The sequence below is a fragment of the Mustelus asterias genome, chromosome 6 (genome assembly GCF_964213995.1).
Source record: "Mustelus asterias chromosome 6, sMusAst1.hap1.1, whole genome shotgun sequence".
NCBI classification, from domain to species: Eukaryota; Metazoa; Chordata; class Chondrichthyes; order Carcharhiniformes; family Triakidae; genus Mustelus; species Mustelus asterias.
Window position 1 is genome coordinate 16,321,684 of NC_135806.1, and position 21,223 is coordinate 16,342,906.

At 44.7% G+C, this 21,223-nt stretch overlaps 1 protein-coding gene across 1 annotated transcript in view; it reads left to right on the plus strand.

Moving 5' to 3' along the window:
- The first annotated feature begins 204 nt into the window (after positions 1-204).
- Positions 205-21,223, plus strand: part of LOC144494773 (tyrosine-protein kinase JAK2-like) — a 58,387-nt gene continuing 37,368 nt past the window's right edge. Inside the window, exons 1-4 of the mRNA XM_078214089.1 lie at positions 205-357; positions 9,052-9,163; positions 9,842-10,028; positions 12,933-13,057. Coding sequence (XP_078070215.1) covers positions 9,053-9,163; positions 9,842-10,028; positions 12,933-13,057 — 423 coding nt within the window. The 5' untranslated portion in view covers positions 205-357; position 9,052. The remainder of the gene's footprint in view (positions 358-9,051; positions 9,164-9,841; positions 10,029-12,932; positions 13,058-21,223) is intronic.

Here is a 21,223-nt window from a genome sequence, read left to right on the forward strand (position 1 = left end):
ATACGCCGGAGTGTGGCGACTCGGAGATTTTCCCAGTAGCTTCATTGCTGTGTTAATGTAAGCCTACTTGTGACGCTACTAAATAAACTGATGGACTATTAGTGACATCAGAGCTAGCATGAAGCTGTTTTTCTCCTTCAAGTTGTACCGTTGAGTTTTTTTCATTGCTTATTCAAGTTTGCTTTTGTTTTTAAAATAGGAAGTTGAGTTTCCGTCCCTGAGAGAAGGCTTCTCCTTTGTCTCGCTAATCGACGGGTATTACAGGCTGACTACAGATGCTCATCACTACCTCTGCAAAGAGGTTGCACCTCCTCGGTTGTTGGAAAACATTCAGAGCAACTGCCATGGACCCATTGCGTAAGCGCTAAACTGCTTTGAAGTAAAAATGTTGCAAATTAAAGCTACATCCAAGCGGGAAAGCGTAACCTGTACTTCAACCATTTCAGTCACTGTTTGAACTTTATAAGAGAAAATATTAAAAGAAACCTCTAGCATGAAGTCAGCCCTGATGTCGACTGTGAAGGGGGAAAGTAGATTGATTTGATTCATTATTGTCACATGTATTCGTATACAGTGAAAAGTACTGTTTCTTGTGCACTATACAGACAAACCATACCATTCATAGGCCGGTATTTTATGACCTCGCTCGGGCGAGGCTTGTAAAATCCCGCCCGAGGCCAACGGAGAATTCCGTTCGCACGATGGTAAAGTTCTGGTCATAGAGTCCATAAGGGAGAAAAAAAGGAGAGGGTGCAGAATGTCATATTACAGTTACAGATAGGGTGCAGAGAAAGGTCAGCTTAATATATGTTAGGTCCATTCAAAAGTCTGATGGCAGCAGGGAAGAAGCTGTTTTTGTGTCAGTTGGTACATGTTCTGAGGCTTTTGTAACTTTTTCCCAGCGGATGAAGGTGGAAGGGACTATGTCCAAGGTTCGTTGGGTCTTTGATTATGCTGGGTGCTTTTCCGAAGCAGGGGAAATTGTAGACTGAATCAATGGATGGGAGGCTGGCTTGCGTTCACAACCCTTTTTTGTGGTCTTGGTCAGAGCAGCAGCCATCCCAAGCTGTGGTACATCCGGAAAGGATGCTTTCTATGGTGCACCCGTAAAAATTGGTGAGAGTCGTGGTGGACATGCCAAATCTTCTTTAGCCTTCTGAGAAAGTGCAGGCGTTGGTGAGTTTTCTTAACTATAGCATCAGCATGGAGGGACCAGGACAGATTGTTGATGATCTGAACATCTAGAAAGTTGAAGCTCTCGATCATTTCCGCTTCATTTCCGTTGATGTAGACAGGGGCATTGAGGGCCAGTTTTGTTGGCACGTCAGCAGAGGTTCATTTGTAGGGATGTTTTCACACCCACAGTAACCCCAGCAGCAAATCCCCAGCCTCAGGTTTGCTGTTCACATAACAGAGAAAGAAAGACTTCTGCATTTCCCTGAACTTCCTCCTCCCCCCTTACTCTATCTGGGCCTGCAGTCACATATCAAGGCTGCAAATGTACCGCCACAATAACAGTTGCATTTCTCGGGTGCCTTGATCATAATAGAATGTTTCAAGGTGCTTTGTGGGAATGTGATACCCAGTCACATAGAGGGATGCAGGGCAGATGACCCAAAAGTAAGTGGTGGGTTTTACGGAGCATCTTAAAGGCAGCGAGTGAGTAAAGCAGAGAGGTGAAGAAGTTTAGAATGGGAAGTCCAGAGCTTAGGACCGGGATTTCTGAAGGCAGGGGCATTGATGCCAGAGGCATCAAAATTGAGGATGTCCAAGGAGTTAGAATTGGAGGAGCGCAGAGATCTCAGAGGGTCAGAGGATATTCTGGAAATAAGGAAGGCTGGAGTCGTGGAGGGATTTGACAACAAGGGGGAAGACTCAAATCTTCATGTGGGGTGTGTGGCCAGGGAGGAAGAGAAAACTAGGTCGAAGAAATGAGTAAAAATGCTACACTGTAATTTCTGATTCACAGTAGATAAAAGATGGAACTGGATGATTTTTAGAACTGAGAATTACTGGTTACTTTTATTAAGTTTTTTTTTCAAGTATCAGTTACAACCTTCGAAGACATTATTACATTACTGCAGAAAATGCTGGAAAATCTCAGCAGGTCTGGCAGCATCTGTGGAAAGAAAAACAGCAGTTAATGTTTTGAGTCTGTATGACTTCTTCAGAGCTAAACGGAGATTTTATACTGTCTAAGAGGAGGTAGAGCAAAATTGAAGGTCAGGGATAGCTGTAAGATAGGAGAGATTAGACAAAGATGTTCGGGGCACATGGCAAAGGATGTCTTAATGGTAGTGTTAAGGATTAAAGAAGTTGCCTATAGCGGCATGTGTCTAAGATAGCAGAATATGGTAATAGATTTGAAATTAATCTCCATGACCTTCATAGGTTGCCTCTTTTTAATGCCCTTATTCACCAGTTGAAATTACTTGCTTGATTCTTTCAAACTCAATACTAGTCTGTCTAAGCTGTTTCTTCAGATTTGATAATTTTTGTCTATGTGCCTCTGGAACCAACTTGTATACATTCAGAAAAGCCTTTTTCACACCATCATATTCCCTTGATGTTTCTTCTGACAGTGATGCATATATTTCATTAGCTCTACTGACCACCTATTCTGTAAAGGCACTGTCCAAATTTCTTTTGGCCATTTCATCTGTTTAGCTATCTTCTCAAATGGGACAAAGAATGCCTCCACATCTCTTTCCTCACTCTTTGGAAGAGTTTGTACAAATTTAAACATCTCCCCATTCTATTCTCATCTAGAAGTAAATCTTTCTCCACCTTCTGGTGTCTCTCTTTTTAATTGCCAGCTTTTTCAACTGGAATTCTCTGTCTCTTTTTTTCTCTTTCTTCCTTTTCTGACTTTGCCATTTCCAACTCCCTTTCCTATTTTCTTTAGTCTCGTTCTCTTGTCTTTTCTCTCTCCTGCCTTTCTGCATGTTCCTGTTGAAATGATCATCCCCTTTCCTTTCCCTTGCTTTCCCTCTCTCTCTTTCTATTTCTTATTCTTCCAGTTCAAGTTTTTTTTTTCATTTTGAACTGAATCTGAGCCCATTCCAGTGACTCCCTTTGGAGAATTTGGTCTTCAGGGTTTTCTTTCCAGTTTCAAATGCTGTGATATACCTCAAATTATGTTTTTCTCAATGCTGCAGGTAATCCTACTACCAATTTGTTAACTTAGTGACCTTTTGTGTAAACCACCCAAGGTTATACCTCCTGCTCTCGGACAAGTCTTGGAAATTGCCAAAGCCGTTTTGCAGTCTCCCACTTTCAAATTTCACAATATTGCTCCTGGTTTAGTATTCCTTCACCCTCATTGCCTGTAACCCTCAAAGCCAATCAAGAATTTCTTCTATTAATATGCTGCAAAGAGTACTCAGTTTTATTAAGCCCTGCCTTATGGGTAAATGCCGAGCTGTCCAAATCCCAAAGGGAAGCTGCCAAAATGTTTTTTTTTGCAATTTGTATGTTACGAGGAAGTCATGTTCTGAAATTAGGAAAATGACATCACCAACTAATTGTGATGGTTTTATGAAAAGTAAATGTTCATCAGAAAATAAAGGTTTAGAAAGGCAGTTCCAGAGCTTAGGACCCGGACTGCTGAAGGCAGGAGCATTGATGGCAGAGCCATCAAAATTGAGGGTGTCCAATAAGTTAGAATTGGAGGAGCGCAGAGATCTCAGAGAGTCAGAGGATATTCTGGAAACAAGGAAGGCTGGAGTCCTGGAGGGATTTGACAACAAGTGGAAAGACTTAAATTTTCAGGTGGGGTGTGTGGCCAGGGAGGAAGAGAAGACTAGGTCGAAGAAATGAGTAAAAACACTACACTGTGTAATTTCTGACGAAAGGTAATTCACAGTAGATAAAATATGGAATTAGATGAATTTCAGAACTGAAAATTACTGGTTACTTTTATTAAGTTTGTTTTCAACTATCAGTTACAGAAAATAAAGAACATTTTTAAAATTACACAAATGCTTCACATAACTAACAGTATTTTAAAACAGTCCCGAAAGATCTTAGCTTAAACTATGTTAATCTTCCCTTTTCTGCTTGGCAACAATCCTTATAAATTCTAAAATCTATAGAATTCCAGTAAATTTTTTGTGCAGTGCCCTTTTCATAGAATCCCTACGGTGCAGAAAGAGGTCATTCGGCCCATCGAACCTACACCGACAACAATCCCACCCAGGCCCTGTCCCTATAACCCCATGTATTTACCCTGCTAATATCCCTGACACACGAAGGGGCAATTTACCATGTCCAATCAATCTAACCCGCAAATCTTTCAGACTGTGTGAGGAAATCGGAGCACCCGGAGGAAACCCGCGCAGACACGGGGAGAATGCGCAAACTCCACACAGTCACCCGAGGCTAGAAATGAACCCAGGTCCCTGGTGCTGTGAGGCAATAGTGCTAACCACTGTGCACCATGCTGCTGTTAGGGTGTCCTCTGAGGCTGACAGCAACTGGTTCTCCAGGTCTGGCCTCATCCACACTAGCTTCTGAAGATGCGACTGGCTGCCACAGTTCTGGGAGATCGAAACAGCTAGTCCCTCATTCAGACTTCCATGTTTTCTTAAATGCCTCCCTTCCCCTAGATCTCTGTTGTTTCATCCCATCTCTCAGAAATGCTCTTTTCCCAGGACCTGATCCAATTCCTTGCTTTACTGTAGCTCATGTATTTTGAAAGTAAACTTATCCAAGCTTACTTCCAATATTTACAGCCTGTACATGCTTTTTTAAACTAAAACAACCCGCTTCAAACCATGTTATCACCTCTTGTACATTCTTATTGAAGTTCCTCTTGGTTTATCAACATGGGCGGCACGGTGGCATAGTGGTTAACGCTGCTGCCTCAAAGCTCCAGGGATCCGGGTTCGATTCCCAGCTTGGCTCACTGTGTGCAGTTTGCACATTCTCTCCATGCCTGCGTGAGTTTCCTTCCATGTGCATGTGCAGGTTCGGTGGATTGGCCACGTTAAATTGCCCCTTAATGTCAGGGGGACGAGCTAACCACATAATGCATGTGGTTCTGGGGATCGGGCCAGGGTGGAATTGTGATCGGTGCAGACTTGAAGGGCCAAATGGCCTCTTCTGCACTGTAGGATTCTGTGATTCTATATCAAAACTCCTTCTGTCTTAGACCCTTCCGGTGCCTGTCACTTACACCAATTACAACAATCACACCCCCACCAGCTTGTTTTCCAGTTCATGAGTACATGACAATGATTCATTATCAAAAGAAAAATATAATTCCTTCCTAACACATGAAAAAAGCCACATGTTGGCACAGCAACTCAGACTCCTTTTCTTCAGGTGGGGGGTGGGTGGTTGTTGGCTGGTTCAATTGGCTGGATGACCAGTTCCATCCCTGTCCTAGTTGGGGTGGATTCGGGATCTGTCTCCTTTGCCTACTCCTGATGGGAATCATGGTGCTGTCGGCGGGGCCTGTCTTTGGGCAGAGAATCCCCAAGAAGAAGTTGATTTCTTTCACCGAGAGGTTGTGTTGTTTTGGTCCCCGTTTGCTTGATGGGTTAGTGCTGCCCCCAAGTGGTGACCCTGAGCATCTTGTAAATTCCCACGAGCGTTTCGGGGATTTCCAGTGACTCTCGTTTCCACTCATCATAGACATGTCTAAGCCCAATTCAAATTGTGTGGTACATGGCTGGTGACCAGATTCTAATGTCAGTCGAAGAGAAGTGGATGCCTAGTGCAAGAATAATTGGCATTTCAAACTGAAATAGGCTATCAGGAAACTACAGGAGTAGTAATCGCTGCTTCATCACCTCGCTTACGGGACCACTCGTCCCTTTGAATTTCAAACAAAAGTGATCAAAAGTTTGAAAGCTTTGGACACAGCAGAAACATTTAATGAGAACTAGTTATTCACCTTTTCGTTTGCCATTTCGTTGGGGGTGGCACGGTGGCACAATGGTTAGCGCTGCTGCCTCACAGCGCCAAGGGACCCGGATTGGATTCCTGGTCACTGTCTGTGCGGAGTCTGCACGTCCTCCCCGTGTCTGCGTGGGTTTCCTCCAGGTGCTCCGGTTTCCTCCCACAGTCCGAAAGATGTGCTGGTTCGGTGCATTGGCCATGGTAAATTCTCCCTCGGTGTATCCGAACAGGCGCTGGAGTGTGGTGACTGGGGGATTTTCACAGCAATTTCATTGCAGTGTTAATGTAAGCCTACTTGTGACACTAATAAATAAACTTAAATTTAAACAAAGTCAGTATCATAACTCCTAAGTGAAACCATGAGTGTGTCCTTGGAACACTTCCTTTAGCCATCATGAGAGCGCACCCCAGACTCAAGCTCTCTATCAAGGATTTGCTGTGCTAAGCAAGTGTTAGTCATTTTGGCACTAGCACCAGCCCAACTCAGTTGTGACTGCCTCAATATAATGTGCATGATCGGCATGTCAGGTTGGGTGAGCACTTCAGTCCTGCCATCTGACCTTCAGAAGCCTCCAAAGGCAGCTTGATCGCAAGTAGTTTGAAAGCATCATGATGCTGGCACATAGTCCAAGCTGTGCACACGTAGAACAGAGTGGCAGGGCTATTGCTCTGTAGACTTTGTGTTTGGTAGGCAGGCTTGTGCCTCTTCATTCCCAGAATAATGTTCGGAGGCTGCTGAAGGCTATACTTGCTTCATCAATCCATGCACATGTCTGGTTGAGAGAGTGTGTTGCCGAGATAAGTGAACTTATCCACTGCTGGTAGATTCTGTTCGTGGACTGAGACATTGGAGAAGCTTTTCTGGAGCAGGTTAGAAAATGGATATGTCATTGGAGGCCTTGGAGTCAGAGGTACACTCCAGGTGTGCCTGGCCATTGGACAGGTGTACCTCAGGCGATGTGCCTCAGGGATCGGTGCTGCATCCACTGTTCTTTGTCATTTATATTAATGATTTGGATGAGAAAAGAGGAGGCATGGTTAATAAGTTTGCAAATGACACCAAGATTGGTGGCATAGTGGACAGTGAAGAAAGTTATCTCGTATTGCAATGGGATCTTGATCAATTGGGCCAGTGGGCTGATGAATGGCAGATGGAGTTTAATTTAGATAAATGCGAGGTGATACATTTTGGTAGATTGAACCAGAGCAGGACTTACTCAGTTGATGGTAGGGCGTTGGGGAGAGTTACAGAACAAAGGTTTATAGCTCCTTGAAAGTGGAGTCACAAGTGGACAGAGTGGTGAAGAAAGCATTCAGCATGCTTGGTTTCATTGGTCAGAACATTGAATACAGGAGTTGGGACATGTTGTTGAAGCTATACAAGACATTGGAAAGGCCACACTTGGGAATACTGTGTACAGTTCTGGTCACCCTATTATAGAAAGGATATTATTAAACTAGAAAGAGTGCAGAAAAGGTTTACCAGGATGCTACCGGGACTTGATGGTTTGAGTTATAAGGAGAGGCTGGATAGACTGGGACTTTTTTCCCTCGAGCATAGGAGGCTGACGATTGATCTTATAGAGGTCTATAAAATAATGAGGGGCATAGATCAGCTAGGTAGTCAGGATCTTTTCCCAAAGATAGGGGAGTCTAAAACTAGAGGGCATAGGTTTAAGGTGAGAGGGGAGAGATACAGAAGGTTCCAGAGGGGCAATTTTTTCACACAGAGGGTGGTGAGTGTCTGGAACACGCTGCCAGAGATAGTTGTAGAGACGGGTACAATTTTGTCTTTTAAAAAGCATTTAGATAGTTACATGGGTAAGATGGATATAGAGAAATATGAGCCATACGCGGGCAATTGGGACTAGCTTAGGGGCTTAAAAAAAAGAGCGGCATGGACAGCTTGGGCCGAAGGGCCTGTTTCCATGCTGTAAACCTCTATAACTCTATGGGCCCTATTTTAAATTGTCGTGAAAACATGGTAAAGTCAGGTGTGAGGCCATTAACGCGATCCGCGCCCACGTCCACGCAGATGGCCACTTTACCGAAACCCGGGAATGGCGGCAATCCAAAACGGGCGCAGTGGCAATTTGAATGTATTTCGATTGAATTAATGAACTGCCCGCCCAACTTTATCAGCATTTCCCCCTTGACCACTGCATTCACCGATCCAGAATCGGGCCGAAATGGACATGCTGAATAAAAGTCTGAATTGGGTGCTCCAGCTGCTGAAGAGCGAGTTCAGAGCTTCCAAAGGCTCCCGGACTCAGGGCAGTGGGTCAGATCATTCTCTGGTTGGGGGAGGAAGAGGAGTGAGGCCAGATCGTTCTCTGGCGAGGAGGGGGAGTGAGGCCAGACCGTTCTCTTGGGAGGGAGGGGGGGGGGTGGAAGTGAGGCCAGATTGTTCTCTAAGGGGGTGGGGGGGGGGGTGGTGAGTGAGGCCAGATCGTTCTCTGGGTGGGGTGGGGGGGGGGGGGGGGGGGCGGGGAGTGAGGCCAGGTCGTTCTCTGGGGGGAGGAGGAGGGAGGCGGGTAAGATGTATCTCTGGTGAAGGGGTGGAGGCACGATCGCTCACTGGTTGGGGGGGCGGCACTGGTGGGCAGATGGATCTCTGGTGGTGGGGGAGGGGGTGTCCGCTGCCACTCTGCGGGCGTTCAGTGGGGGAGAAGGGGGTCGCTGTTGGTCTGGGTAGCGTGGGTGGGTGGGTAAGGGGGACAATGATGTGTGTGTGCACCCTCGCTCCCGCTTTTCGCTCCCGGGCTGCTTTCTCCGCTTTCTGCGGCCTGGGAACGATCTGACACGGGCGCGCTTTTTCAAATTTCTTTCCAACTGCGCATGCGCAGTTCAGAGCTCCGATCATTTCGGCCGCACTAAGAACCGCCCATAACGCGAATGGGACCCGTGATTTTTTTTTTCAGGCTAAGTGCGTATGGGGGCACTTGAAAGCAGATTTCTAAGTCGGATCTGAATTGCGCCCCGATTCAGCACTCAGAATGAAAATGGTAAAATCAGGCCCTATGACTTTATCTCTAAATGAACTCTTGTCTAGCACTTATCATGGTTTGCAAATCTTTGAATGACAAAATGACAAAGAAATCTGTCTCTTCAGAAATAATTTGATTACTGTTTTCTTTTCTGCATCAGGATGGACTTTGCTGTGAATAAACTCAAGAAGGCAGGGAATCAGAAAGGCTTTTACATTCTTCGATGTAGTCCCAAAGAGTTTAATAAGTACTTTCTCACTGTGGCCGTAGAGGTAAGTGTGTACATTTGTAATAGTGGTTTATGTTGTCAGTGCATGGGAAAGTACAGAACTAAAAAGGGCTAGCCGATGAGTTAGAATGTCTTCCAATCACTCATTCTTCTAGCATCCATCCAATTTTCCCTTCAGTATTTATGCACGTTTGCCTTTGCAGTCACATAAGGCAGTCAGTTCCATGTACTCACTACTGTAATGTTCTAACTATGTTGGGGGTTGTGGGGTTTAGCAAAACGGAAAGATGTACACGTAGATTCAACTAATGACAACATGGTTTATTCTAAAAGCACTGGCCTATACAGAGAACAAAATGAAAGTTAAACAGCAGCCTGTGTCAATACCCCTTATGACATCACCATCAAACCTTATGATCAGCTCTTAAAGCAACCCTTTTAAATAAACAACAACTGCTATTTTAAAGTAGTTAAATCCAGACTGTTTACATGCCTTCCATCTTCTGAACCTTCGTTCTGGAGTTTGTGGAAATCTCAGATATATTAATCGATTGTCTTAAGAATCGTGGACAGTCGCTCCCCTCCCCCCCCCACACCCCCACCGCTCCCCATTATTTCCATTGTTTAAAGGAATCGCGACGAAGAACTGGCTTTGGCTTGATTCCCAAGGTGACGATCAATAATAATGTATCTTCTTGAACTGTCCCCCATTTTTATTTAGAAGGATAATGTGACTGAATGCAGACACTGCCTGATTACCAAGAATGAGAACAATGAGTACAATCTGAATGGAGCCAAGAAGAGCTTCAGCAGCCTCAAAGAGTTGCTGAACTGCTACAAGAAGGAGACTGTCCGCTCCGATGGTGTTATCTTCCAATTCAGCAAATGTTGTCCACCAAAACCGAAAGGTAATCACTGACAAATAAAAATCCCGTCTTTTCTGAGCTAAATGTAATGGCCGGTCAGTGACTGTGTCCAAATTCTACGAGCGGTATTTTCCTACTTCTGATTGTTGATCCATTAGAAGGAACTCTTCAATTGAAGGCCATAGAATAAAAGAAGACTTACTCCAACTGATAAATCAAAGAAAAAGGTTTAATAAAGAAACTTCATTACTCCAACACCTGAGGCCTCACCCAAGGCCACAAACCCCAGTAGCTTCATATTTATACTGAGTCTGCTGGTCAGCTGACCAACATCCATCTGCTCCTGAGCTCCTCATTCCCCCCAACTGTACATTTTATTGGGTCATTTATTTGCGTACTACCCAAACTACCCGATTGTTGATAGTGGTAGCGAGACATCTTTCAAGCGTGGAACATTGGAGTTAAATTCCTGGATAAAGAGGATGTCATCATATTTCTGTGAAAGGATGTTGAGCCCTGTCAGAGATTTCTCAAATTCTTTTGCTGCATTCTGGATGTTGATGATCCTTGCGTCAATCTCTGCTGTTACACGGATCTGCCTCCTGTCCACCTCTTCCATTTTGTCATTGGTTACATAGTTTACTGGGTCAGCTGACCCTTACAGCATGTTGTCATTGATCACACTACAACAGATCCAATCTGTTATCATTGGTTACATTCCAACACTGATCCCACTGAAGTCGATTCCCTGCAGCAGGTTCCCTGACAGTGGGATGGGCGAGCCATGTAAAACGCCGTAGATTTTGGTGGGGCTGGAGGATCTCACCGGCGGCCAATAGTGAGCCACGTCCGCCACGGGAAAACCCGGCGGGGTGAGGGGGAGGGGACTGGAAAATTCTGGCCTCCATTTTTCTCTTAATCAGAGCTATGCAAACACTCTGGCCAATACTCTTGTACCAATTCACGGGCGGCATGATGGCACAGTGGTTAGCCTTGGGAACTGTCTGTGTGGAGTTTGCACTTTCTCCCCGTGTCTGCTTGGGATTTCTCTGGGCGCCCCGGCTTCCTCCCACAGTCCGAAAGATGTGCAGGTTAGGTAGATTGACCATGCTAAATTGACTGTTAGTGTCAGGGGGATTAGCAGGGTAAATACATGGGGTTACAGGGATATGGCCTGTGTGGCACGATGGGGCGAATGGCCCTCTTCAACACTGTAAGGATCCTATGATTCTAATGTTCAGCAAGTCTTGACTTTTCACATGTTTAGAGAGGAAGAGTAATGGGTGAGATTGTGGGCGGGATTTTCCAGCCACGCACGCCTGAAGACCAAAAATTCCCACCTGAGGTAAACAGACCTTTAAATGGTGTGCCGGATTTTCTGTCCCTCCTGCTACGATTGCTGTAGAAATTTCCAGCCGGTGTTTTACAGTTTACAGGGAATAAGACATAAAAGTTCCAAGGAACAGTAACTGAAGTAATATTGATAAACAAAGAAACCCTGGACAGACTGCAATGAAGAGAAACAGAAATATCAATAATTTGTGAGAACTTGAAAACCGAGCAAATGTTAATTCTTTTTTGCCAATCAAAATGATCCTAAATATAAGAATGTGTTCGGATAAAAGATTAGACTTAAAAGTGTCACAATCTAAACAGCAAATGTCTGCTGAAGAATTCAATTACTCGCTTTTCAATGCACATTAACCAAATGAGGAGTATTGGTTGATTCAAAGATTTATTCAAGGATGTTGAAAAGAATGAGCTTTTTTTAATGTGGAGCTTTTGGACATGCATTACTTCTGCAAGTGATTTCGCTTTTTGACCCCCTGCTTTGTTCGGCATTGTGTATCATGAATGTTTTTTTAAATATTAAATAAATAGTATCTTCTACTCATGATGTTGTTTTAAACTCTACCATTTCTGTGACATTGGTGGCAGAAATATTCAGATAAATCAAGTTAATACATTTAGACTGGGAAATTACACAGGGGCGGCACGGTGGCACAGTGGTTAGCACTGTTGTCTCACAGCACCAGGGACCTGGACTCGAATCCAGGCTTGGGTAACTGTCTGTGTGGAGTTTGCAAGTTCTCCCCGTGTCTGCATGGGTTTCCTCCGGATGCTCCAGTTTCCTCCCACAGTCCGAAAGACGTACTGCTTCAGTGCATTGGCCATGCTAAATTCTCCCTCAATGTACGCAAACAGGCGCTGGAATGTGGCAACTAGGGGATTTTCACAGTAACTTCATTGCAGTGTTAATGTAAGCTGACTTGTGACACTAATAAATAAACTTTTTTAAAAAGCCTCTGCCTCGCAAACAAAGCAGTGACTTAAAGAAAATAAAACTTCAGAAGAGGATGATGATGCATGCTTCAGGAAATTCCCTTGGGAAAAAAAATGGGAAATGTTTAAAAGCAGTCTTTGTACAAAATTTATTTGGAAGCAGATACCAGATAAGTGTGCCTGTAAGAACCCGCAGCTCATTTAAGTTTGTTGATGCATAATCAACGTCAGAAGAAGGTATGATGGAATCAAGGGCACAGAAGGAGAAACTATTCATCCCTTCGACCTATGTCAGCCCTTTGAAAGAGCTACCTATTAGCCTCACTCCCTCACAAATCTCTAATAGCCCAGCAATTTTTCTCCATCAAGTATTCATCCAATTTTGCTTTGAAATTAGCTATTCACTCTGCTTAATGTTTGTCCAAGGTTAACATTGGGAAGAGGTCTCCCTCTCTCTCTGTCAGAAAGTAAGAATACTGGGGACCAGAGAAGAGGGAGAAAGTTACTTGCGAGATGAAGATAGATACATCTCTTGTCAGCACGAAGAATAATGGTTATAGTTAATGCGTTAAATGGTTGGTGAACCGCGATTCTATAATTTCAATGTGTTTTATTGAATAGTTTGCTTTTCATTTATTTATATATTTATATATATATCTACAGATAAATCTAACCTTCTGGTCTTGAGAAGCAACAGTGCTTCTGAAATGCCAACATCTCCAACATTACAGAGACACAACGTCAGCCAGATGGTATTTCACAAGATCAGGAAAGAAGATTTAGTGTTTGTAAGTAGTTTAAACATATTGCTATGTGTGAATAGTTGTGCTTTGCAACTGGCTTGGAACAGAAGATAGCGACAGATTATTTTACCTGTTCTTTAAGTTGTACCTGTGATATTAAGGAGTGTTTCAACTAAGTTTGTTTTTTAAAAAAAAAAGCAACTCTCTTAGATGTACTTACCCAGCATATTATTTTTGAATCAGACCTAACAAAATGGATTGAAGTATGCACTGGCCTCATCTCAGAGGTAGATTTGCTTTATAAAAATGTTGATGTGGTCGGAGCATTTTGTAAGAAAGGTTTAGATGGTTGTTGATAATGTTGTTTATTAGTGGGCTTGCTGGATTTGAAATCAAATTGAAGGAAATGGTATCCTCTTCTCCCTTGCTATTTGGGTCAACTGAAATGGATCTGCTAAATCTGAGTTTAGATTCCAATGGGCACAAATTGACAATAGTGTTCAATTGCCCATAAATTTAGCACCAATATTACTTAAAATGATAAGTGGATATGCCAGCCTGGGGTGCCACCTGATTGGCGTCCAGGACCTAATAAGGATTCCAGACTTGGCTCCTACTGCAAAGAATACTGAGATCAACTGAGTTGGACCTGAAAGAATGGATTATCATAAAGCTGGGGCCAGAACATTAGTGCTAAAGCCCTGGTCATTGCTGAGTGAACTTTTCAGTTGCCATTGTAGCTGGAATCATAGAATCAATCATAGGATCCTACAGTGCAGAAGGAGGCCATTCAGCCCATCGTGCCTGCACCGACCACAATCCCACCCAGGCCCTATCCCCATAACCCCATGCATCTATCCTAGCTGGCCCCCTTGACACTAAGGGGCAATTTAGCATGGCCAATCCTCCTAACCTGCACATCTTTGGTCTGTGAGAGGAAACCGGAGCACCCGGAGGAAATCACGGGGCGAACGTGCAGACTCTGCACAGACAGTGACCCAAGCCGAGAATCGAACCAGGATCCCTGGCGCAGTGAGGCAGCAGTGCTAACCACTGTACCACCATGCCACCCGAGTTGTCCTGCAATTGTGCTCCAGAACTCTGTGCCACAAAGTGGGAAATCAGCGAGCGTTTGCACTCTTGATAGCTGTCCACTGACTCTTGCTAGAATGTATAACTCACCATTAAAGCATTGGGTGAGTTAGTCACATAGTGTTCATTGTCAGTGTGTTAGTAATCCAGAGGCCCGCGCTAATGTTATGAGGCATGGGTTCAGTTACCAGCATGGCAGCTGGTGCAAGTTAAATTTGTTTAATAAATCTGGAATTTAGTCTGGTCTGAGTAACGGTTGCCCTGACAATTATCATTGATGGTTGTGAAGGAATCAATTGCCCCCGAGGGCATGGACGAGTTGATTATGGTTTTGCAAAAGCAGTCCATCCATTGTATTTTTTGACAATTTCAAGAGTGAGTATGGTGGGACAGATCTGTGTGCGGTTTAAAAAGTGAATGCATTCACAGTAAGTTAACTCCCAACATAGCTTCCCAAACAGCATTATCAATGGATATGTCAGAATGGGGCGGCACGGTAGCACAGTGGTTAGCATTGCTGCTTCACAGCTCCAGGGTCCTGGGTTCGATTCCCGGCTCGGGTCACTGTCTGTGTGGAGGTTGCACATTCTCCTCGTGTCTGCGTGGGTTTTCTCCGGGTGCTCCGGTTTCCTCCCACAGTCCAAAGATGTGCGGGTTAGGTTGGTTGGCCAGGTTAAAAATTGCCCCTTAGAGTCCTGAGATGCGTAGGTTAGAGGGATTAGCAGGTAAATATGTGGGGGTAGGGCCTGGGTGGGATTGTGGTCGGTGCAGACTCGATGGGCTGAATGGCCTCCTTCTGCACTGTAGGGTTTCTATGATTTCTATGAATGTGACTTAAAATTAACAACCACCAGTTGTCTGCTGGAGTAATTAAGCTGCATCAGAGTAAGCTGAAGGCCATAATGATAGCAGTTAGTGGTGGCAGTGATACTACCGAGACCTGCTTAGGCCAACATTGGTCACAGGATTGTCTATTTGTAAAAGCAAAGTGCAAGAAGAAGGCCATCTTACCAAGGCAAGTCCACGGTAAATGGAGGAAACGTTGACCAGAGGAAATGATAGTCACTGCATACTGTTGCCGAACAGTCGCAGGTCAATGAGGGATCGGTTGAGATCCTTTCGATCCGAGACACAAGGATGTCTTGTGGAAATTATGGTCCAAGTAACATTGGACGGAGCTGCAGTAAACATGAAGGTTGACGTGTGCATCTGGAAGATTTGAGTCAATATCAGCTGGAGAAGGTAGAGAAAGAGAGAGAGGCAAGGATATGGAAGAGAGAACATTCTCATAATTGGAAGTTTGCCCATTCCAGTCACATACAAGGAGTAATGTGCAAAATTGACCATCATTCTGGTGAAGGGTGAAACACCTGCCTTGTTATGAAGGAAATGGTTAGCAGTTCTCAAGTTAAATTGGAATGAGCTCATTGTATCAAAGCAAAATTCTCATCGCAAGATGATGGCCGGGATTTTCTGGCCGCTTTGTGGCGGCACCCGCCACGGGAGATTCGGCAATGCAGCCAAAAGTCCATTAACCTTCGACAGGACTGGACAATCCCAGCAGCGGACAGGGTCAGAAAATCCACCAGACGTGAGCAGCAGGTGCCCTCAGGTGTTTAGTGAAGAGCGCAAACTAATTCAAGAATACTAGGCTAAAGTATGGGGTCAGAGGAATGCAAGACCAGTTTATTGCCGGCCTCATCCATTCCCCAAAGGATAAAAGTAGAGCAAGAGCTGAAAAGGCATCGCTAAGGTAACATCGGGTAATTCACCTACTGCCATAGTGGTAGTAGCAGAATCAGATGGTGTAAGAAAATGTGTAGGGATTATAAGAAAACTGTAAATCTGGTACTGGAATATAATCTCCCCAATACTTTACCAAACCTGGAGGATCTATTAACAATGATGTCAGGAGGTCAGATTTTTTGCAAAGTTAAATCTAACAAATGCTTGTCAGCAACTTGAATTAGAGGATGTCGAAGTCATATTTAGCCAACGGTGCGCACACGTGCCTATTTGTTTCATAGGCGGCCATTTGGTGTTTCTTCAGCCCCCAGAATTTTCCTGGGTGTGATGAACCAAACTACATGAGGAATTGGGGGAATACTGTGCTATTTGGATGAAATGCTTAGTTGAGCTCCAAACAAGCAATCCCATGATAAGTGTGGGGAAGTTTTTTGTTTTCTTTTTTTCTTGCTGGTAATGGCTTCAGGGATGGCAGTTCAGGCAGTATGCTGCATCTCCTGTGGGATGTATGTGGTGAGGAAATCCAGTAGTGTTTCAGGAGATTTTAGTTGTAAGAAGTGCATTAGATTGCAGCTTCTGGAGGAGCGTGTAAAGGAGCTGGAGGGGGAGGTAGAGGAACTCCGCATAATTCGGGAGGCGGAGGTGGAAGTTGATAGGAGTTATAGAGAAATAGTAACTCCTAGAAATGAGGCTTGGGTCAATGCCAGGAGGAGGGGTAAGAAGCAATCGGGAAGACAATCCCCTGGGGCGGTTCCCCTCCATAATAGGTTTTCGGTGCTGGAGGCTACAGTTGAGGAGGAATCAACTGAGCATAGAGAGCAGATCTCTGGGGGTGAGCCGAGTGAGAAAGCTCAGGTGGTTAGGGGCTGTAAAAGACTGGGCCTTGTGATTGGGGACTCCACAATTAAGGGGACAGATAGGAGGGTCGGAACTAAAGGTAGGGACTCAGGGTTGGTGTGTTGCCTACCAGGGGCTGGGGTCCGGGATGTGTCTGACAGGGTATTCAGGACTCTTAGGGGGGAGGGAGATAAACCACAAGTTATTGTACATGTGGGGACACACGACATAGGGAGGATAGGGGAAGGGGATATTAGGCAGGGATTTATGGAGTTGGGGTGGAAACTAAAGGCCAAGACTGACAGAGTGGTTATCTCTGGACTCTTGCCTGTACCACGGGATAGTTTAGAGAGGAATAGGGAGAGGGAAGGTTTGAATTCATGGCTGAGGGGATGGTGCAGGAGGGAGGGGTTCAGGTACTTAAGCAATTGGGGCTCGTACTGGGGAAGGTGTGACCTCTATGAGAAGGATGGTCTACACCTTAATCAGAAGGGGACCAATATCCTGGGGGGTAAATTTGCTAAGGCCATGCAGGGAGGTTTAAACTGATTCGGGGGGGGGGAGGGATCCTGAGTAGTGGGGCTGAAAGTGAGGGATGCATGGATGGGGACTGCAATGCACGGCATTGCAGAGGTGGGGTGGAGCAGGGTTTGAAATGTGTATACTTCAATGCCAGGAGTATTCGCAATAAAGTGGGTGAACTTGCAGCGTGGATCAGTACCTGGGACTTCGATGTTGTGGCTATTTCAGAGACATGGATAGAGCAGGGGCAGGAATGGATGCTGCAGGTCCCGGGGTTCAAATGTTTTAGTCGAAGTAGGGAAGGAGGTAGAAGAGGGGGAGGGGTAGCATTATTGGTCAGAGATTGTATCACAGTGTCAGAGAGGAGGTTTGATGAGGACTTATCTGTTGAGGTAGTATGGGCGGAGATTAGAAATAGGAGAGGAGAGGTCACCCTGTTGGGAGTCTTTTATAGACCTCCTAAAAGTTCTAGAGAGGTTGAGGAAAGGATTGCGGAGTCAATCCTGCTTAGGAGTGAAAGTAATAGGGCAATTGTTATGGGGGATTTTAACTTGACTAATATTGACTGGAATTGTTATAGCTCTAGCTCGTTAGAGGGGTCAGTTTTTGTTCAAAGCGTGCAGGAAGGTTTTTTGACTCAGTATGTAGACAGGCCAACTAGAGGTGAGGCTATATTGGATCTGGTGCTGGGAAATGAGCCAGACCAGGTGCTAGACTTGGAAGTTGGTGTGCATTTTGGTGATAGTGACCACAATTCGGTTACGTTCACCTTAGTGATGGAAAGGGATAGGCATGAACCTCGGGCCAGTGGTTTTAGCTGGGGGAAGGGTAATTATGAGGCTATTAGGAGAGAATTAGGAAACATAGGTTGGACTAGGAGATTACAGGGACTGGGAACGTCCGACATGTGGAGTTTTTTCAAGGAGCAGCTACTGCGAGTCTGTGATAGGTATGTCCCTGTCAGGCAAGGAGGAATTGGTAGGGCTGGGGAACCGTGGTGCACCAAAAAAGTTTCTTTGTTGGTTAAAAAGAAAAAGGAGGCTTATGTTCGGATGAGACGTGAGCACTCGGGTAGTGCACTAGAAAGCTTTAGATTGGCTAAGAGGGAGTTGAAGAGCGAGCTTAGAAGGGCTAAAAGGGGACATGAGAAGACTTTGGCGGATAGGGTTAAAGAGAATCCTAAGGCGTTCTATAGGTATGTCAAGAACAGAAGGTTGGTTAGGGCAAGTTTAGGGCCAGTTATAGATGGCAGAGGGAAGTTATGTGTGGAACCGGAGGAGATTGGTGAAGCATTGAACCAATATTTCTCTTCGGTGTTCACGCAAGGGGACATGAATATAGCTGAGGAGGACACTGGGTTGCAAGGGAGTAGAATAGACAGTATTACAGTTGATAAGGAGGATGTGCAGGATATTCTGGAGGGTCTGAAAATAGATAAATCCCCTGGTCCGGATGGGATTTATCCAAGGATTCTCTGGGAGGCAAGAGAAGTGATTGCAGAGCCTCTGGCTCTGATCTTCAGGTCATCGTTGGCCTCTGGTATAGTACCAGAAGATTGGAGGTTAGCGAATGTTGTCCCATTGTTTAAGAAGGGGAACAGAGACTTCCCCGGGAATTATAGACCGGTGAGTCTCACTTCTGTTGTCGGCAAGATGTTGGAAAAAATTATAAGGGATAGGATTTATAGTTATTTGGAGAGTAATGAATTGATAGGTGATAGTCAGCATGGTTTTGTGGCAGGTAGGTCGTGCCTTACTAACCTTATTGAGTTTTTTGAGAAAGTGACCAAGGAGGTGGATGGGGGCAAGGCAGTGGACGTGGTATATATGGATTTTAGTAAGGCGTTTGATAAGGTTCACCATGGTAGGCTTCTGCAGAAAATGCAGATGTATGGGATTGGGGGTGATCTAGGAAATTGGATCAGGAATTGGCTAGCGGATAGGAAACAGAGGGTGGTGGTTGATAGTAAATATTCATCATGGAGTGCGGTTACAAGTGGTGTACCTCAGGGATCTGTTTTGGGGCCACTGCTGTTTGTAATATTTATTAATGATCTGGATGAGGGTATAGTTGGGTGGATTAGCAAATTTGCTGATGACACCAAAGTCGGTGGTGTGGTAGACAGTGAGGAAGGGTGTCGTAGTTTGCAGGAAGACTTAGACAGGTTGCAAAGTTGGGCCGAGAGGTGGCGGATGGAGTTTAATGCGGAGAAGTGTGAGGTAATTCACTTTGGTAGGAATAACAGATGTGTTGAGTATAGGGCTAACGGGAGGACTTTGAATAGTGTGGAGGAGCAGAGGGATCTAGGTGTATGTGTGCATAGATCCCTGAAAGTTGGGAATCAAGTAGATAAGGTTGTTAAGAAGGCATATGGTGTCTTGGCGTTTATTGGTAGGGGGATTGAATTTAGGAGTCGTAGCGTTATGTTGCAACTGTACACAACTCTGGTGCGGCCGCACTTGGAGTACTGTGTGCAGTTCTGGTCCCCACATTACAGGAAGGATGTGGAGGCTTTGGAGAGGGTGCAGAGGAGGTTTACCAGGATGTTGCCTGGTATGGAGGGGAGATCCTATGAGGAGAGGCTGAGGGATTTGGGATTGTTTTCGCTGGAAAGGCGGCGGCTAAGAGGGGATCTTATTGAAACATATAAGATGATTAGAGGTTTAGATAGGGTGGATAGTGATAGCCTTTTTCCTCTGATGGAGAAATCCAGCACGAGGGGGCATGGCTTTAAATTGAGGGGGGGTAGTTATAGAACCGATGTCAGGGGTAGGTTCTTTACCCAGAGGGTGGTGAGGGATTGGAATGCCCTGCCAGCATCAGTAGTAAATGCGCCTAGTTTGGGGGCGTTTAAGAGATCCGTAGATAGGTTCATGGACGAAAAGAAATTGGTTTAGGTTGGAGGGTCACAGTTTTTTTATTTTTTTTTATTTTATTTTTATTTTTTTTAACTGGTCGGTGCAACATCGTGGGCCGAAGGGCCTGTTCTGCGCTGTAATGTTCTATGTTCTATGATGAAAGGCGGAATAAAGGGCTCCAACATTTGGAACGGCACGGAGTTTGGCGACGGCACGCACTCTGTTTGCAAAACTCAAACACAATGTCCATCTTTAGGCTCTACCAATTAAAGTCCACTTGCCAATCAGTCAGCATTCTCTTTTCATACAGTATAAATTGTTGTTTTCCCCTTATCAGTATTTTTTTTAAACTTTGTTTTTCATTCATTCATGGGACATGGGCGTCACTGGCTGGCCAGCATTTATTGCCCATCCCTTGTTGTCCTTGGAGGGTAGTTGAGAATCAACCACATTGCTGTGGCTCTGGAGTCACATGTAGGCCAGGTAAGGACGGCAGATTTCCTTCCCTAATGGACATTAGTGAACCAGATAGGTTTTTCCGACACTCGACAATGGTTTCATGGTTTCTTAATTCCAGATATTTTTTTTATTGAATTCAAATTCCACCATCTGCCATGGCCGGATTCGAACCCGGGTCCCCAAAACATTAGCTGAGTTTCTGGATTAACAATCTGGTGATAATACCATTCGGCCATCGCCTCCCCTTGTGAAGTGTCCTGATGAGTGCAAGATGAAAAACTTTGACAGGTCTCTATATTTCAGCACGACTCAACTCTATACTACCAAAGGACTAAGTGAAGCTGTAGCCAACCTGCAAAACATGTGACCTACAGCAGCCTTTTTTTTTGGTCCAGTAAAGTCCATTTTGAAATAAGCAGAAAGTAAAGTTTGATTTATAGTTTATGATCTCTTTTACATCTTGTACACATTATACTTTATCAACTGTCAGCCAATTTGTAAAACAATAACCTGATTTTTAAATCCAGCGTCAGTGTTGGCCATCCATTTGTGATATAATTATTTAGCGTTGCCAATACAGGATCCCTGTGAACTGTTCTACCAATGTCATTTGCTCTGACTGGCAATTTCCTCATATCCGAAAAGGAGAATACATCTTCCATGTTGAGCTCTGCTTCCGGTGGGGATGATGATCTGG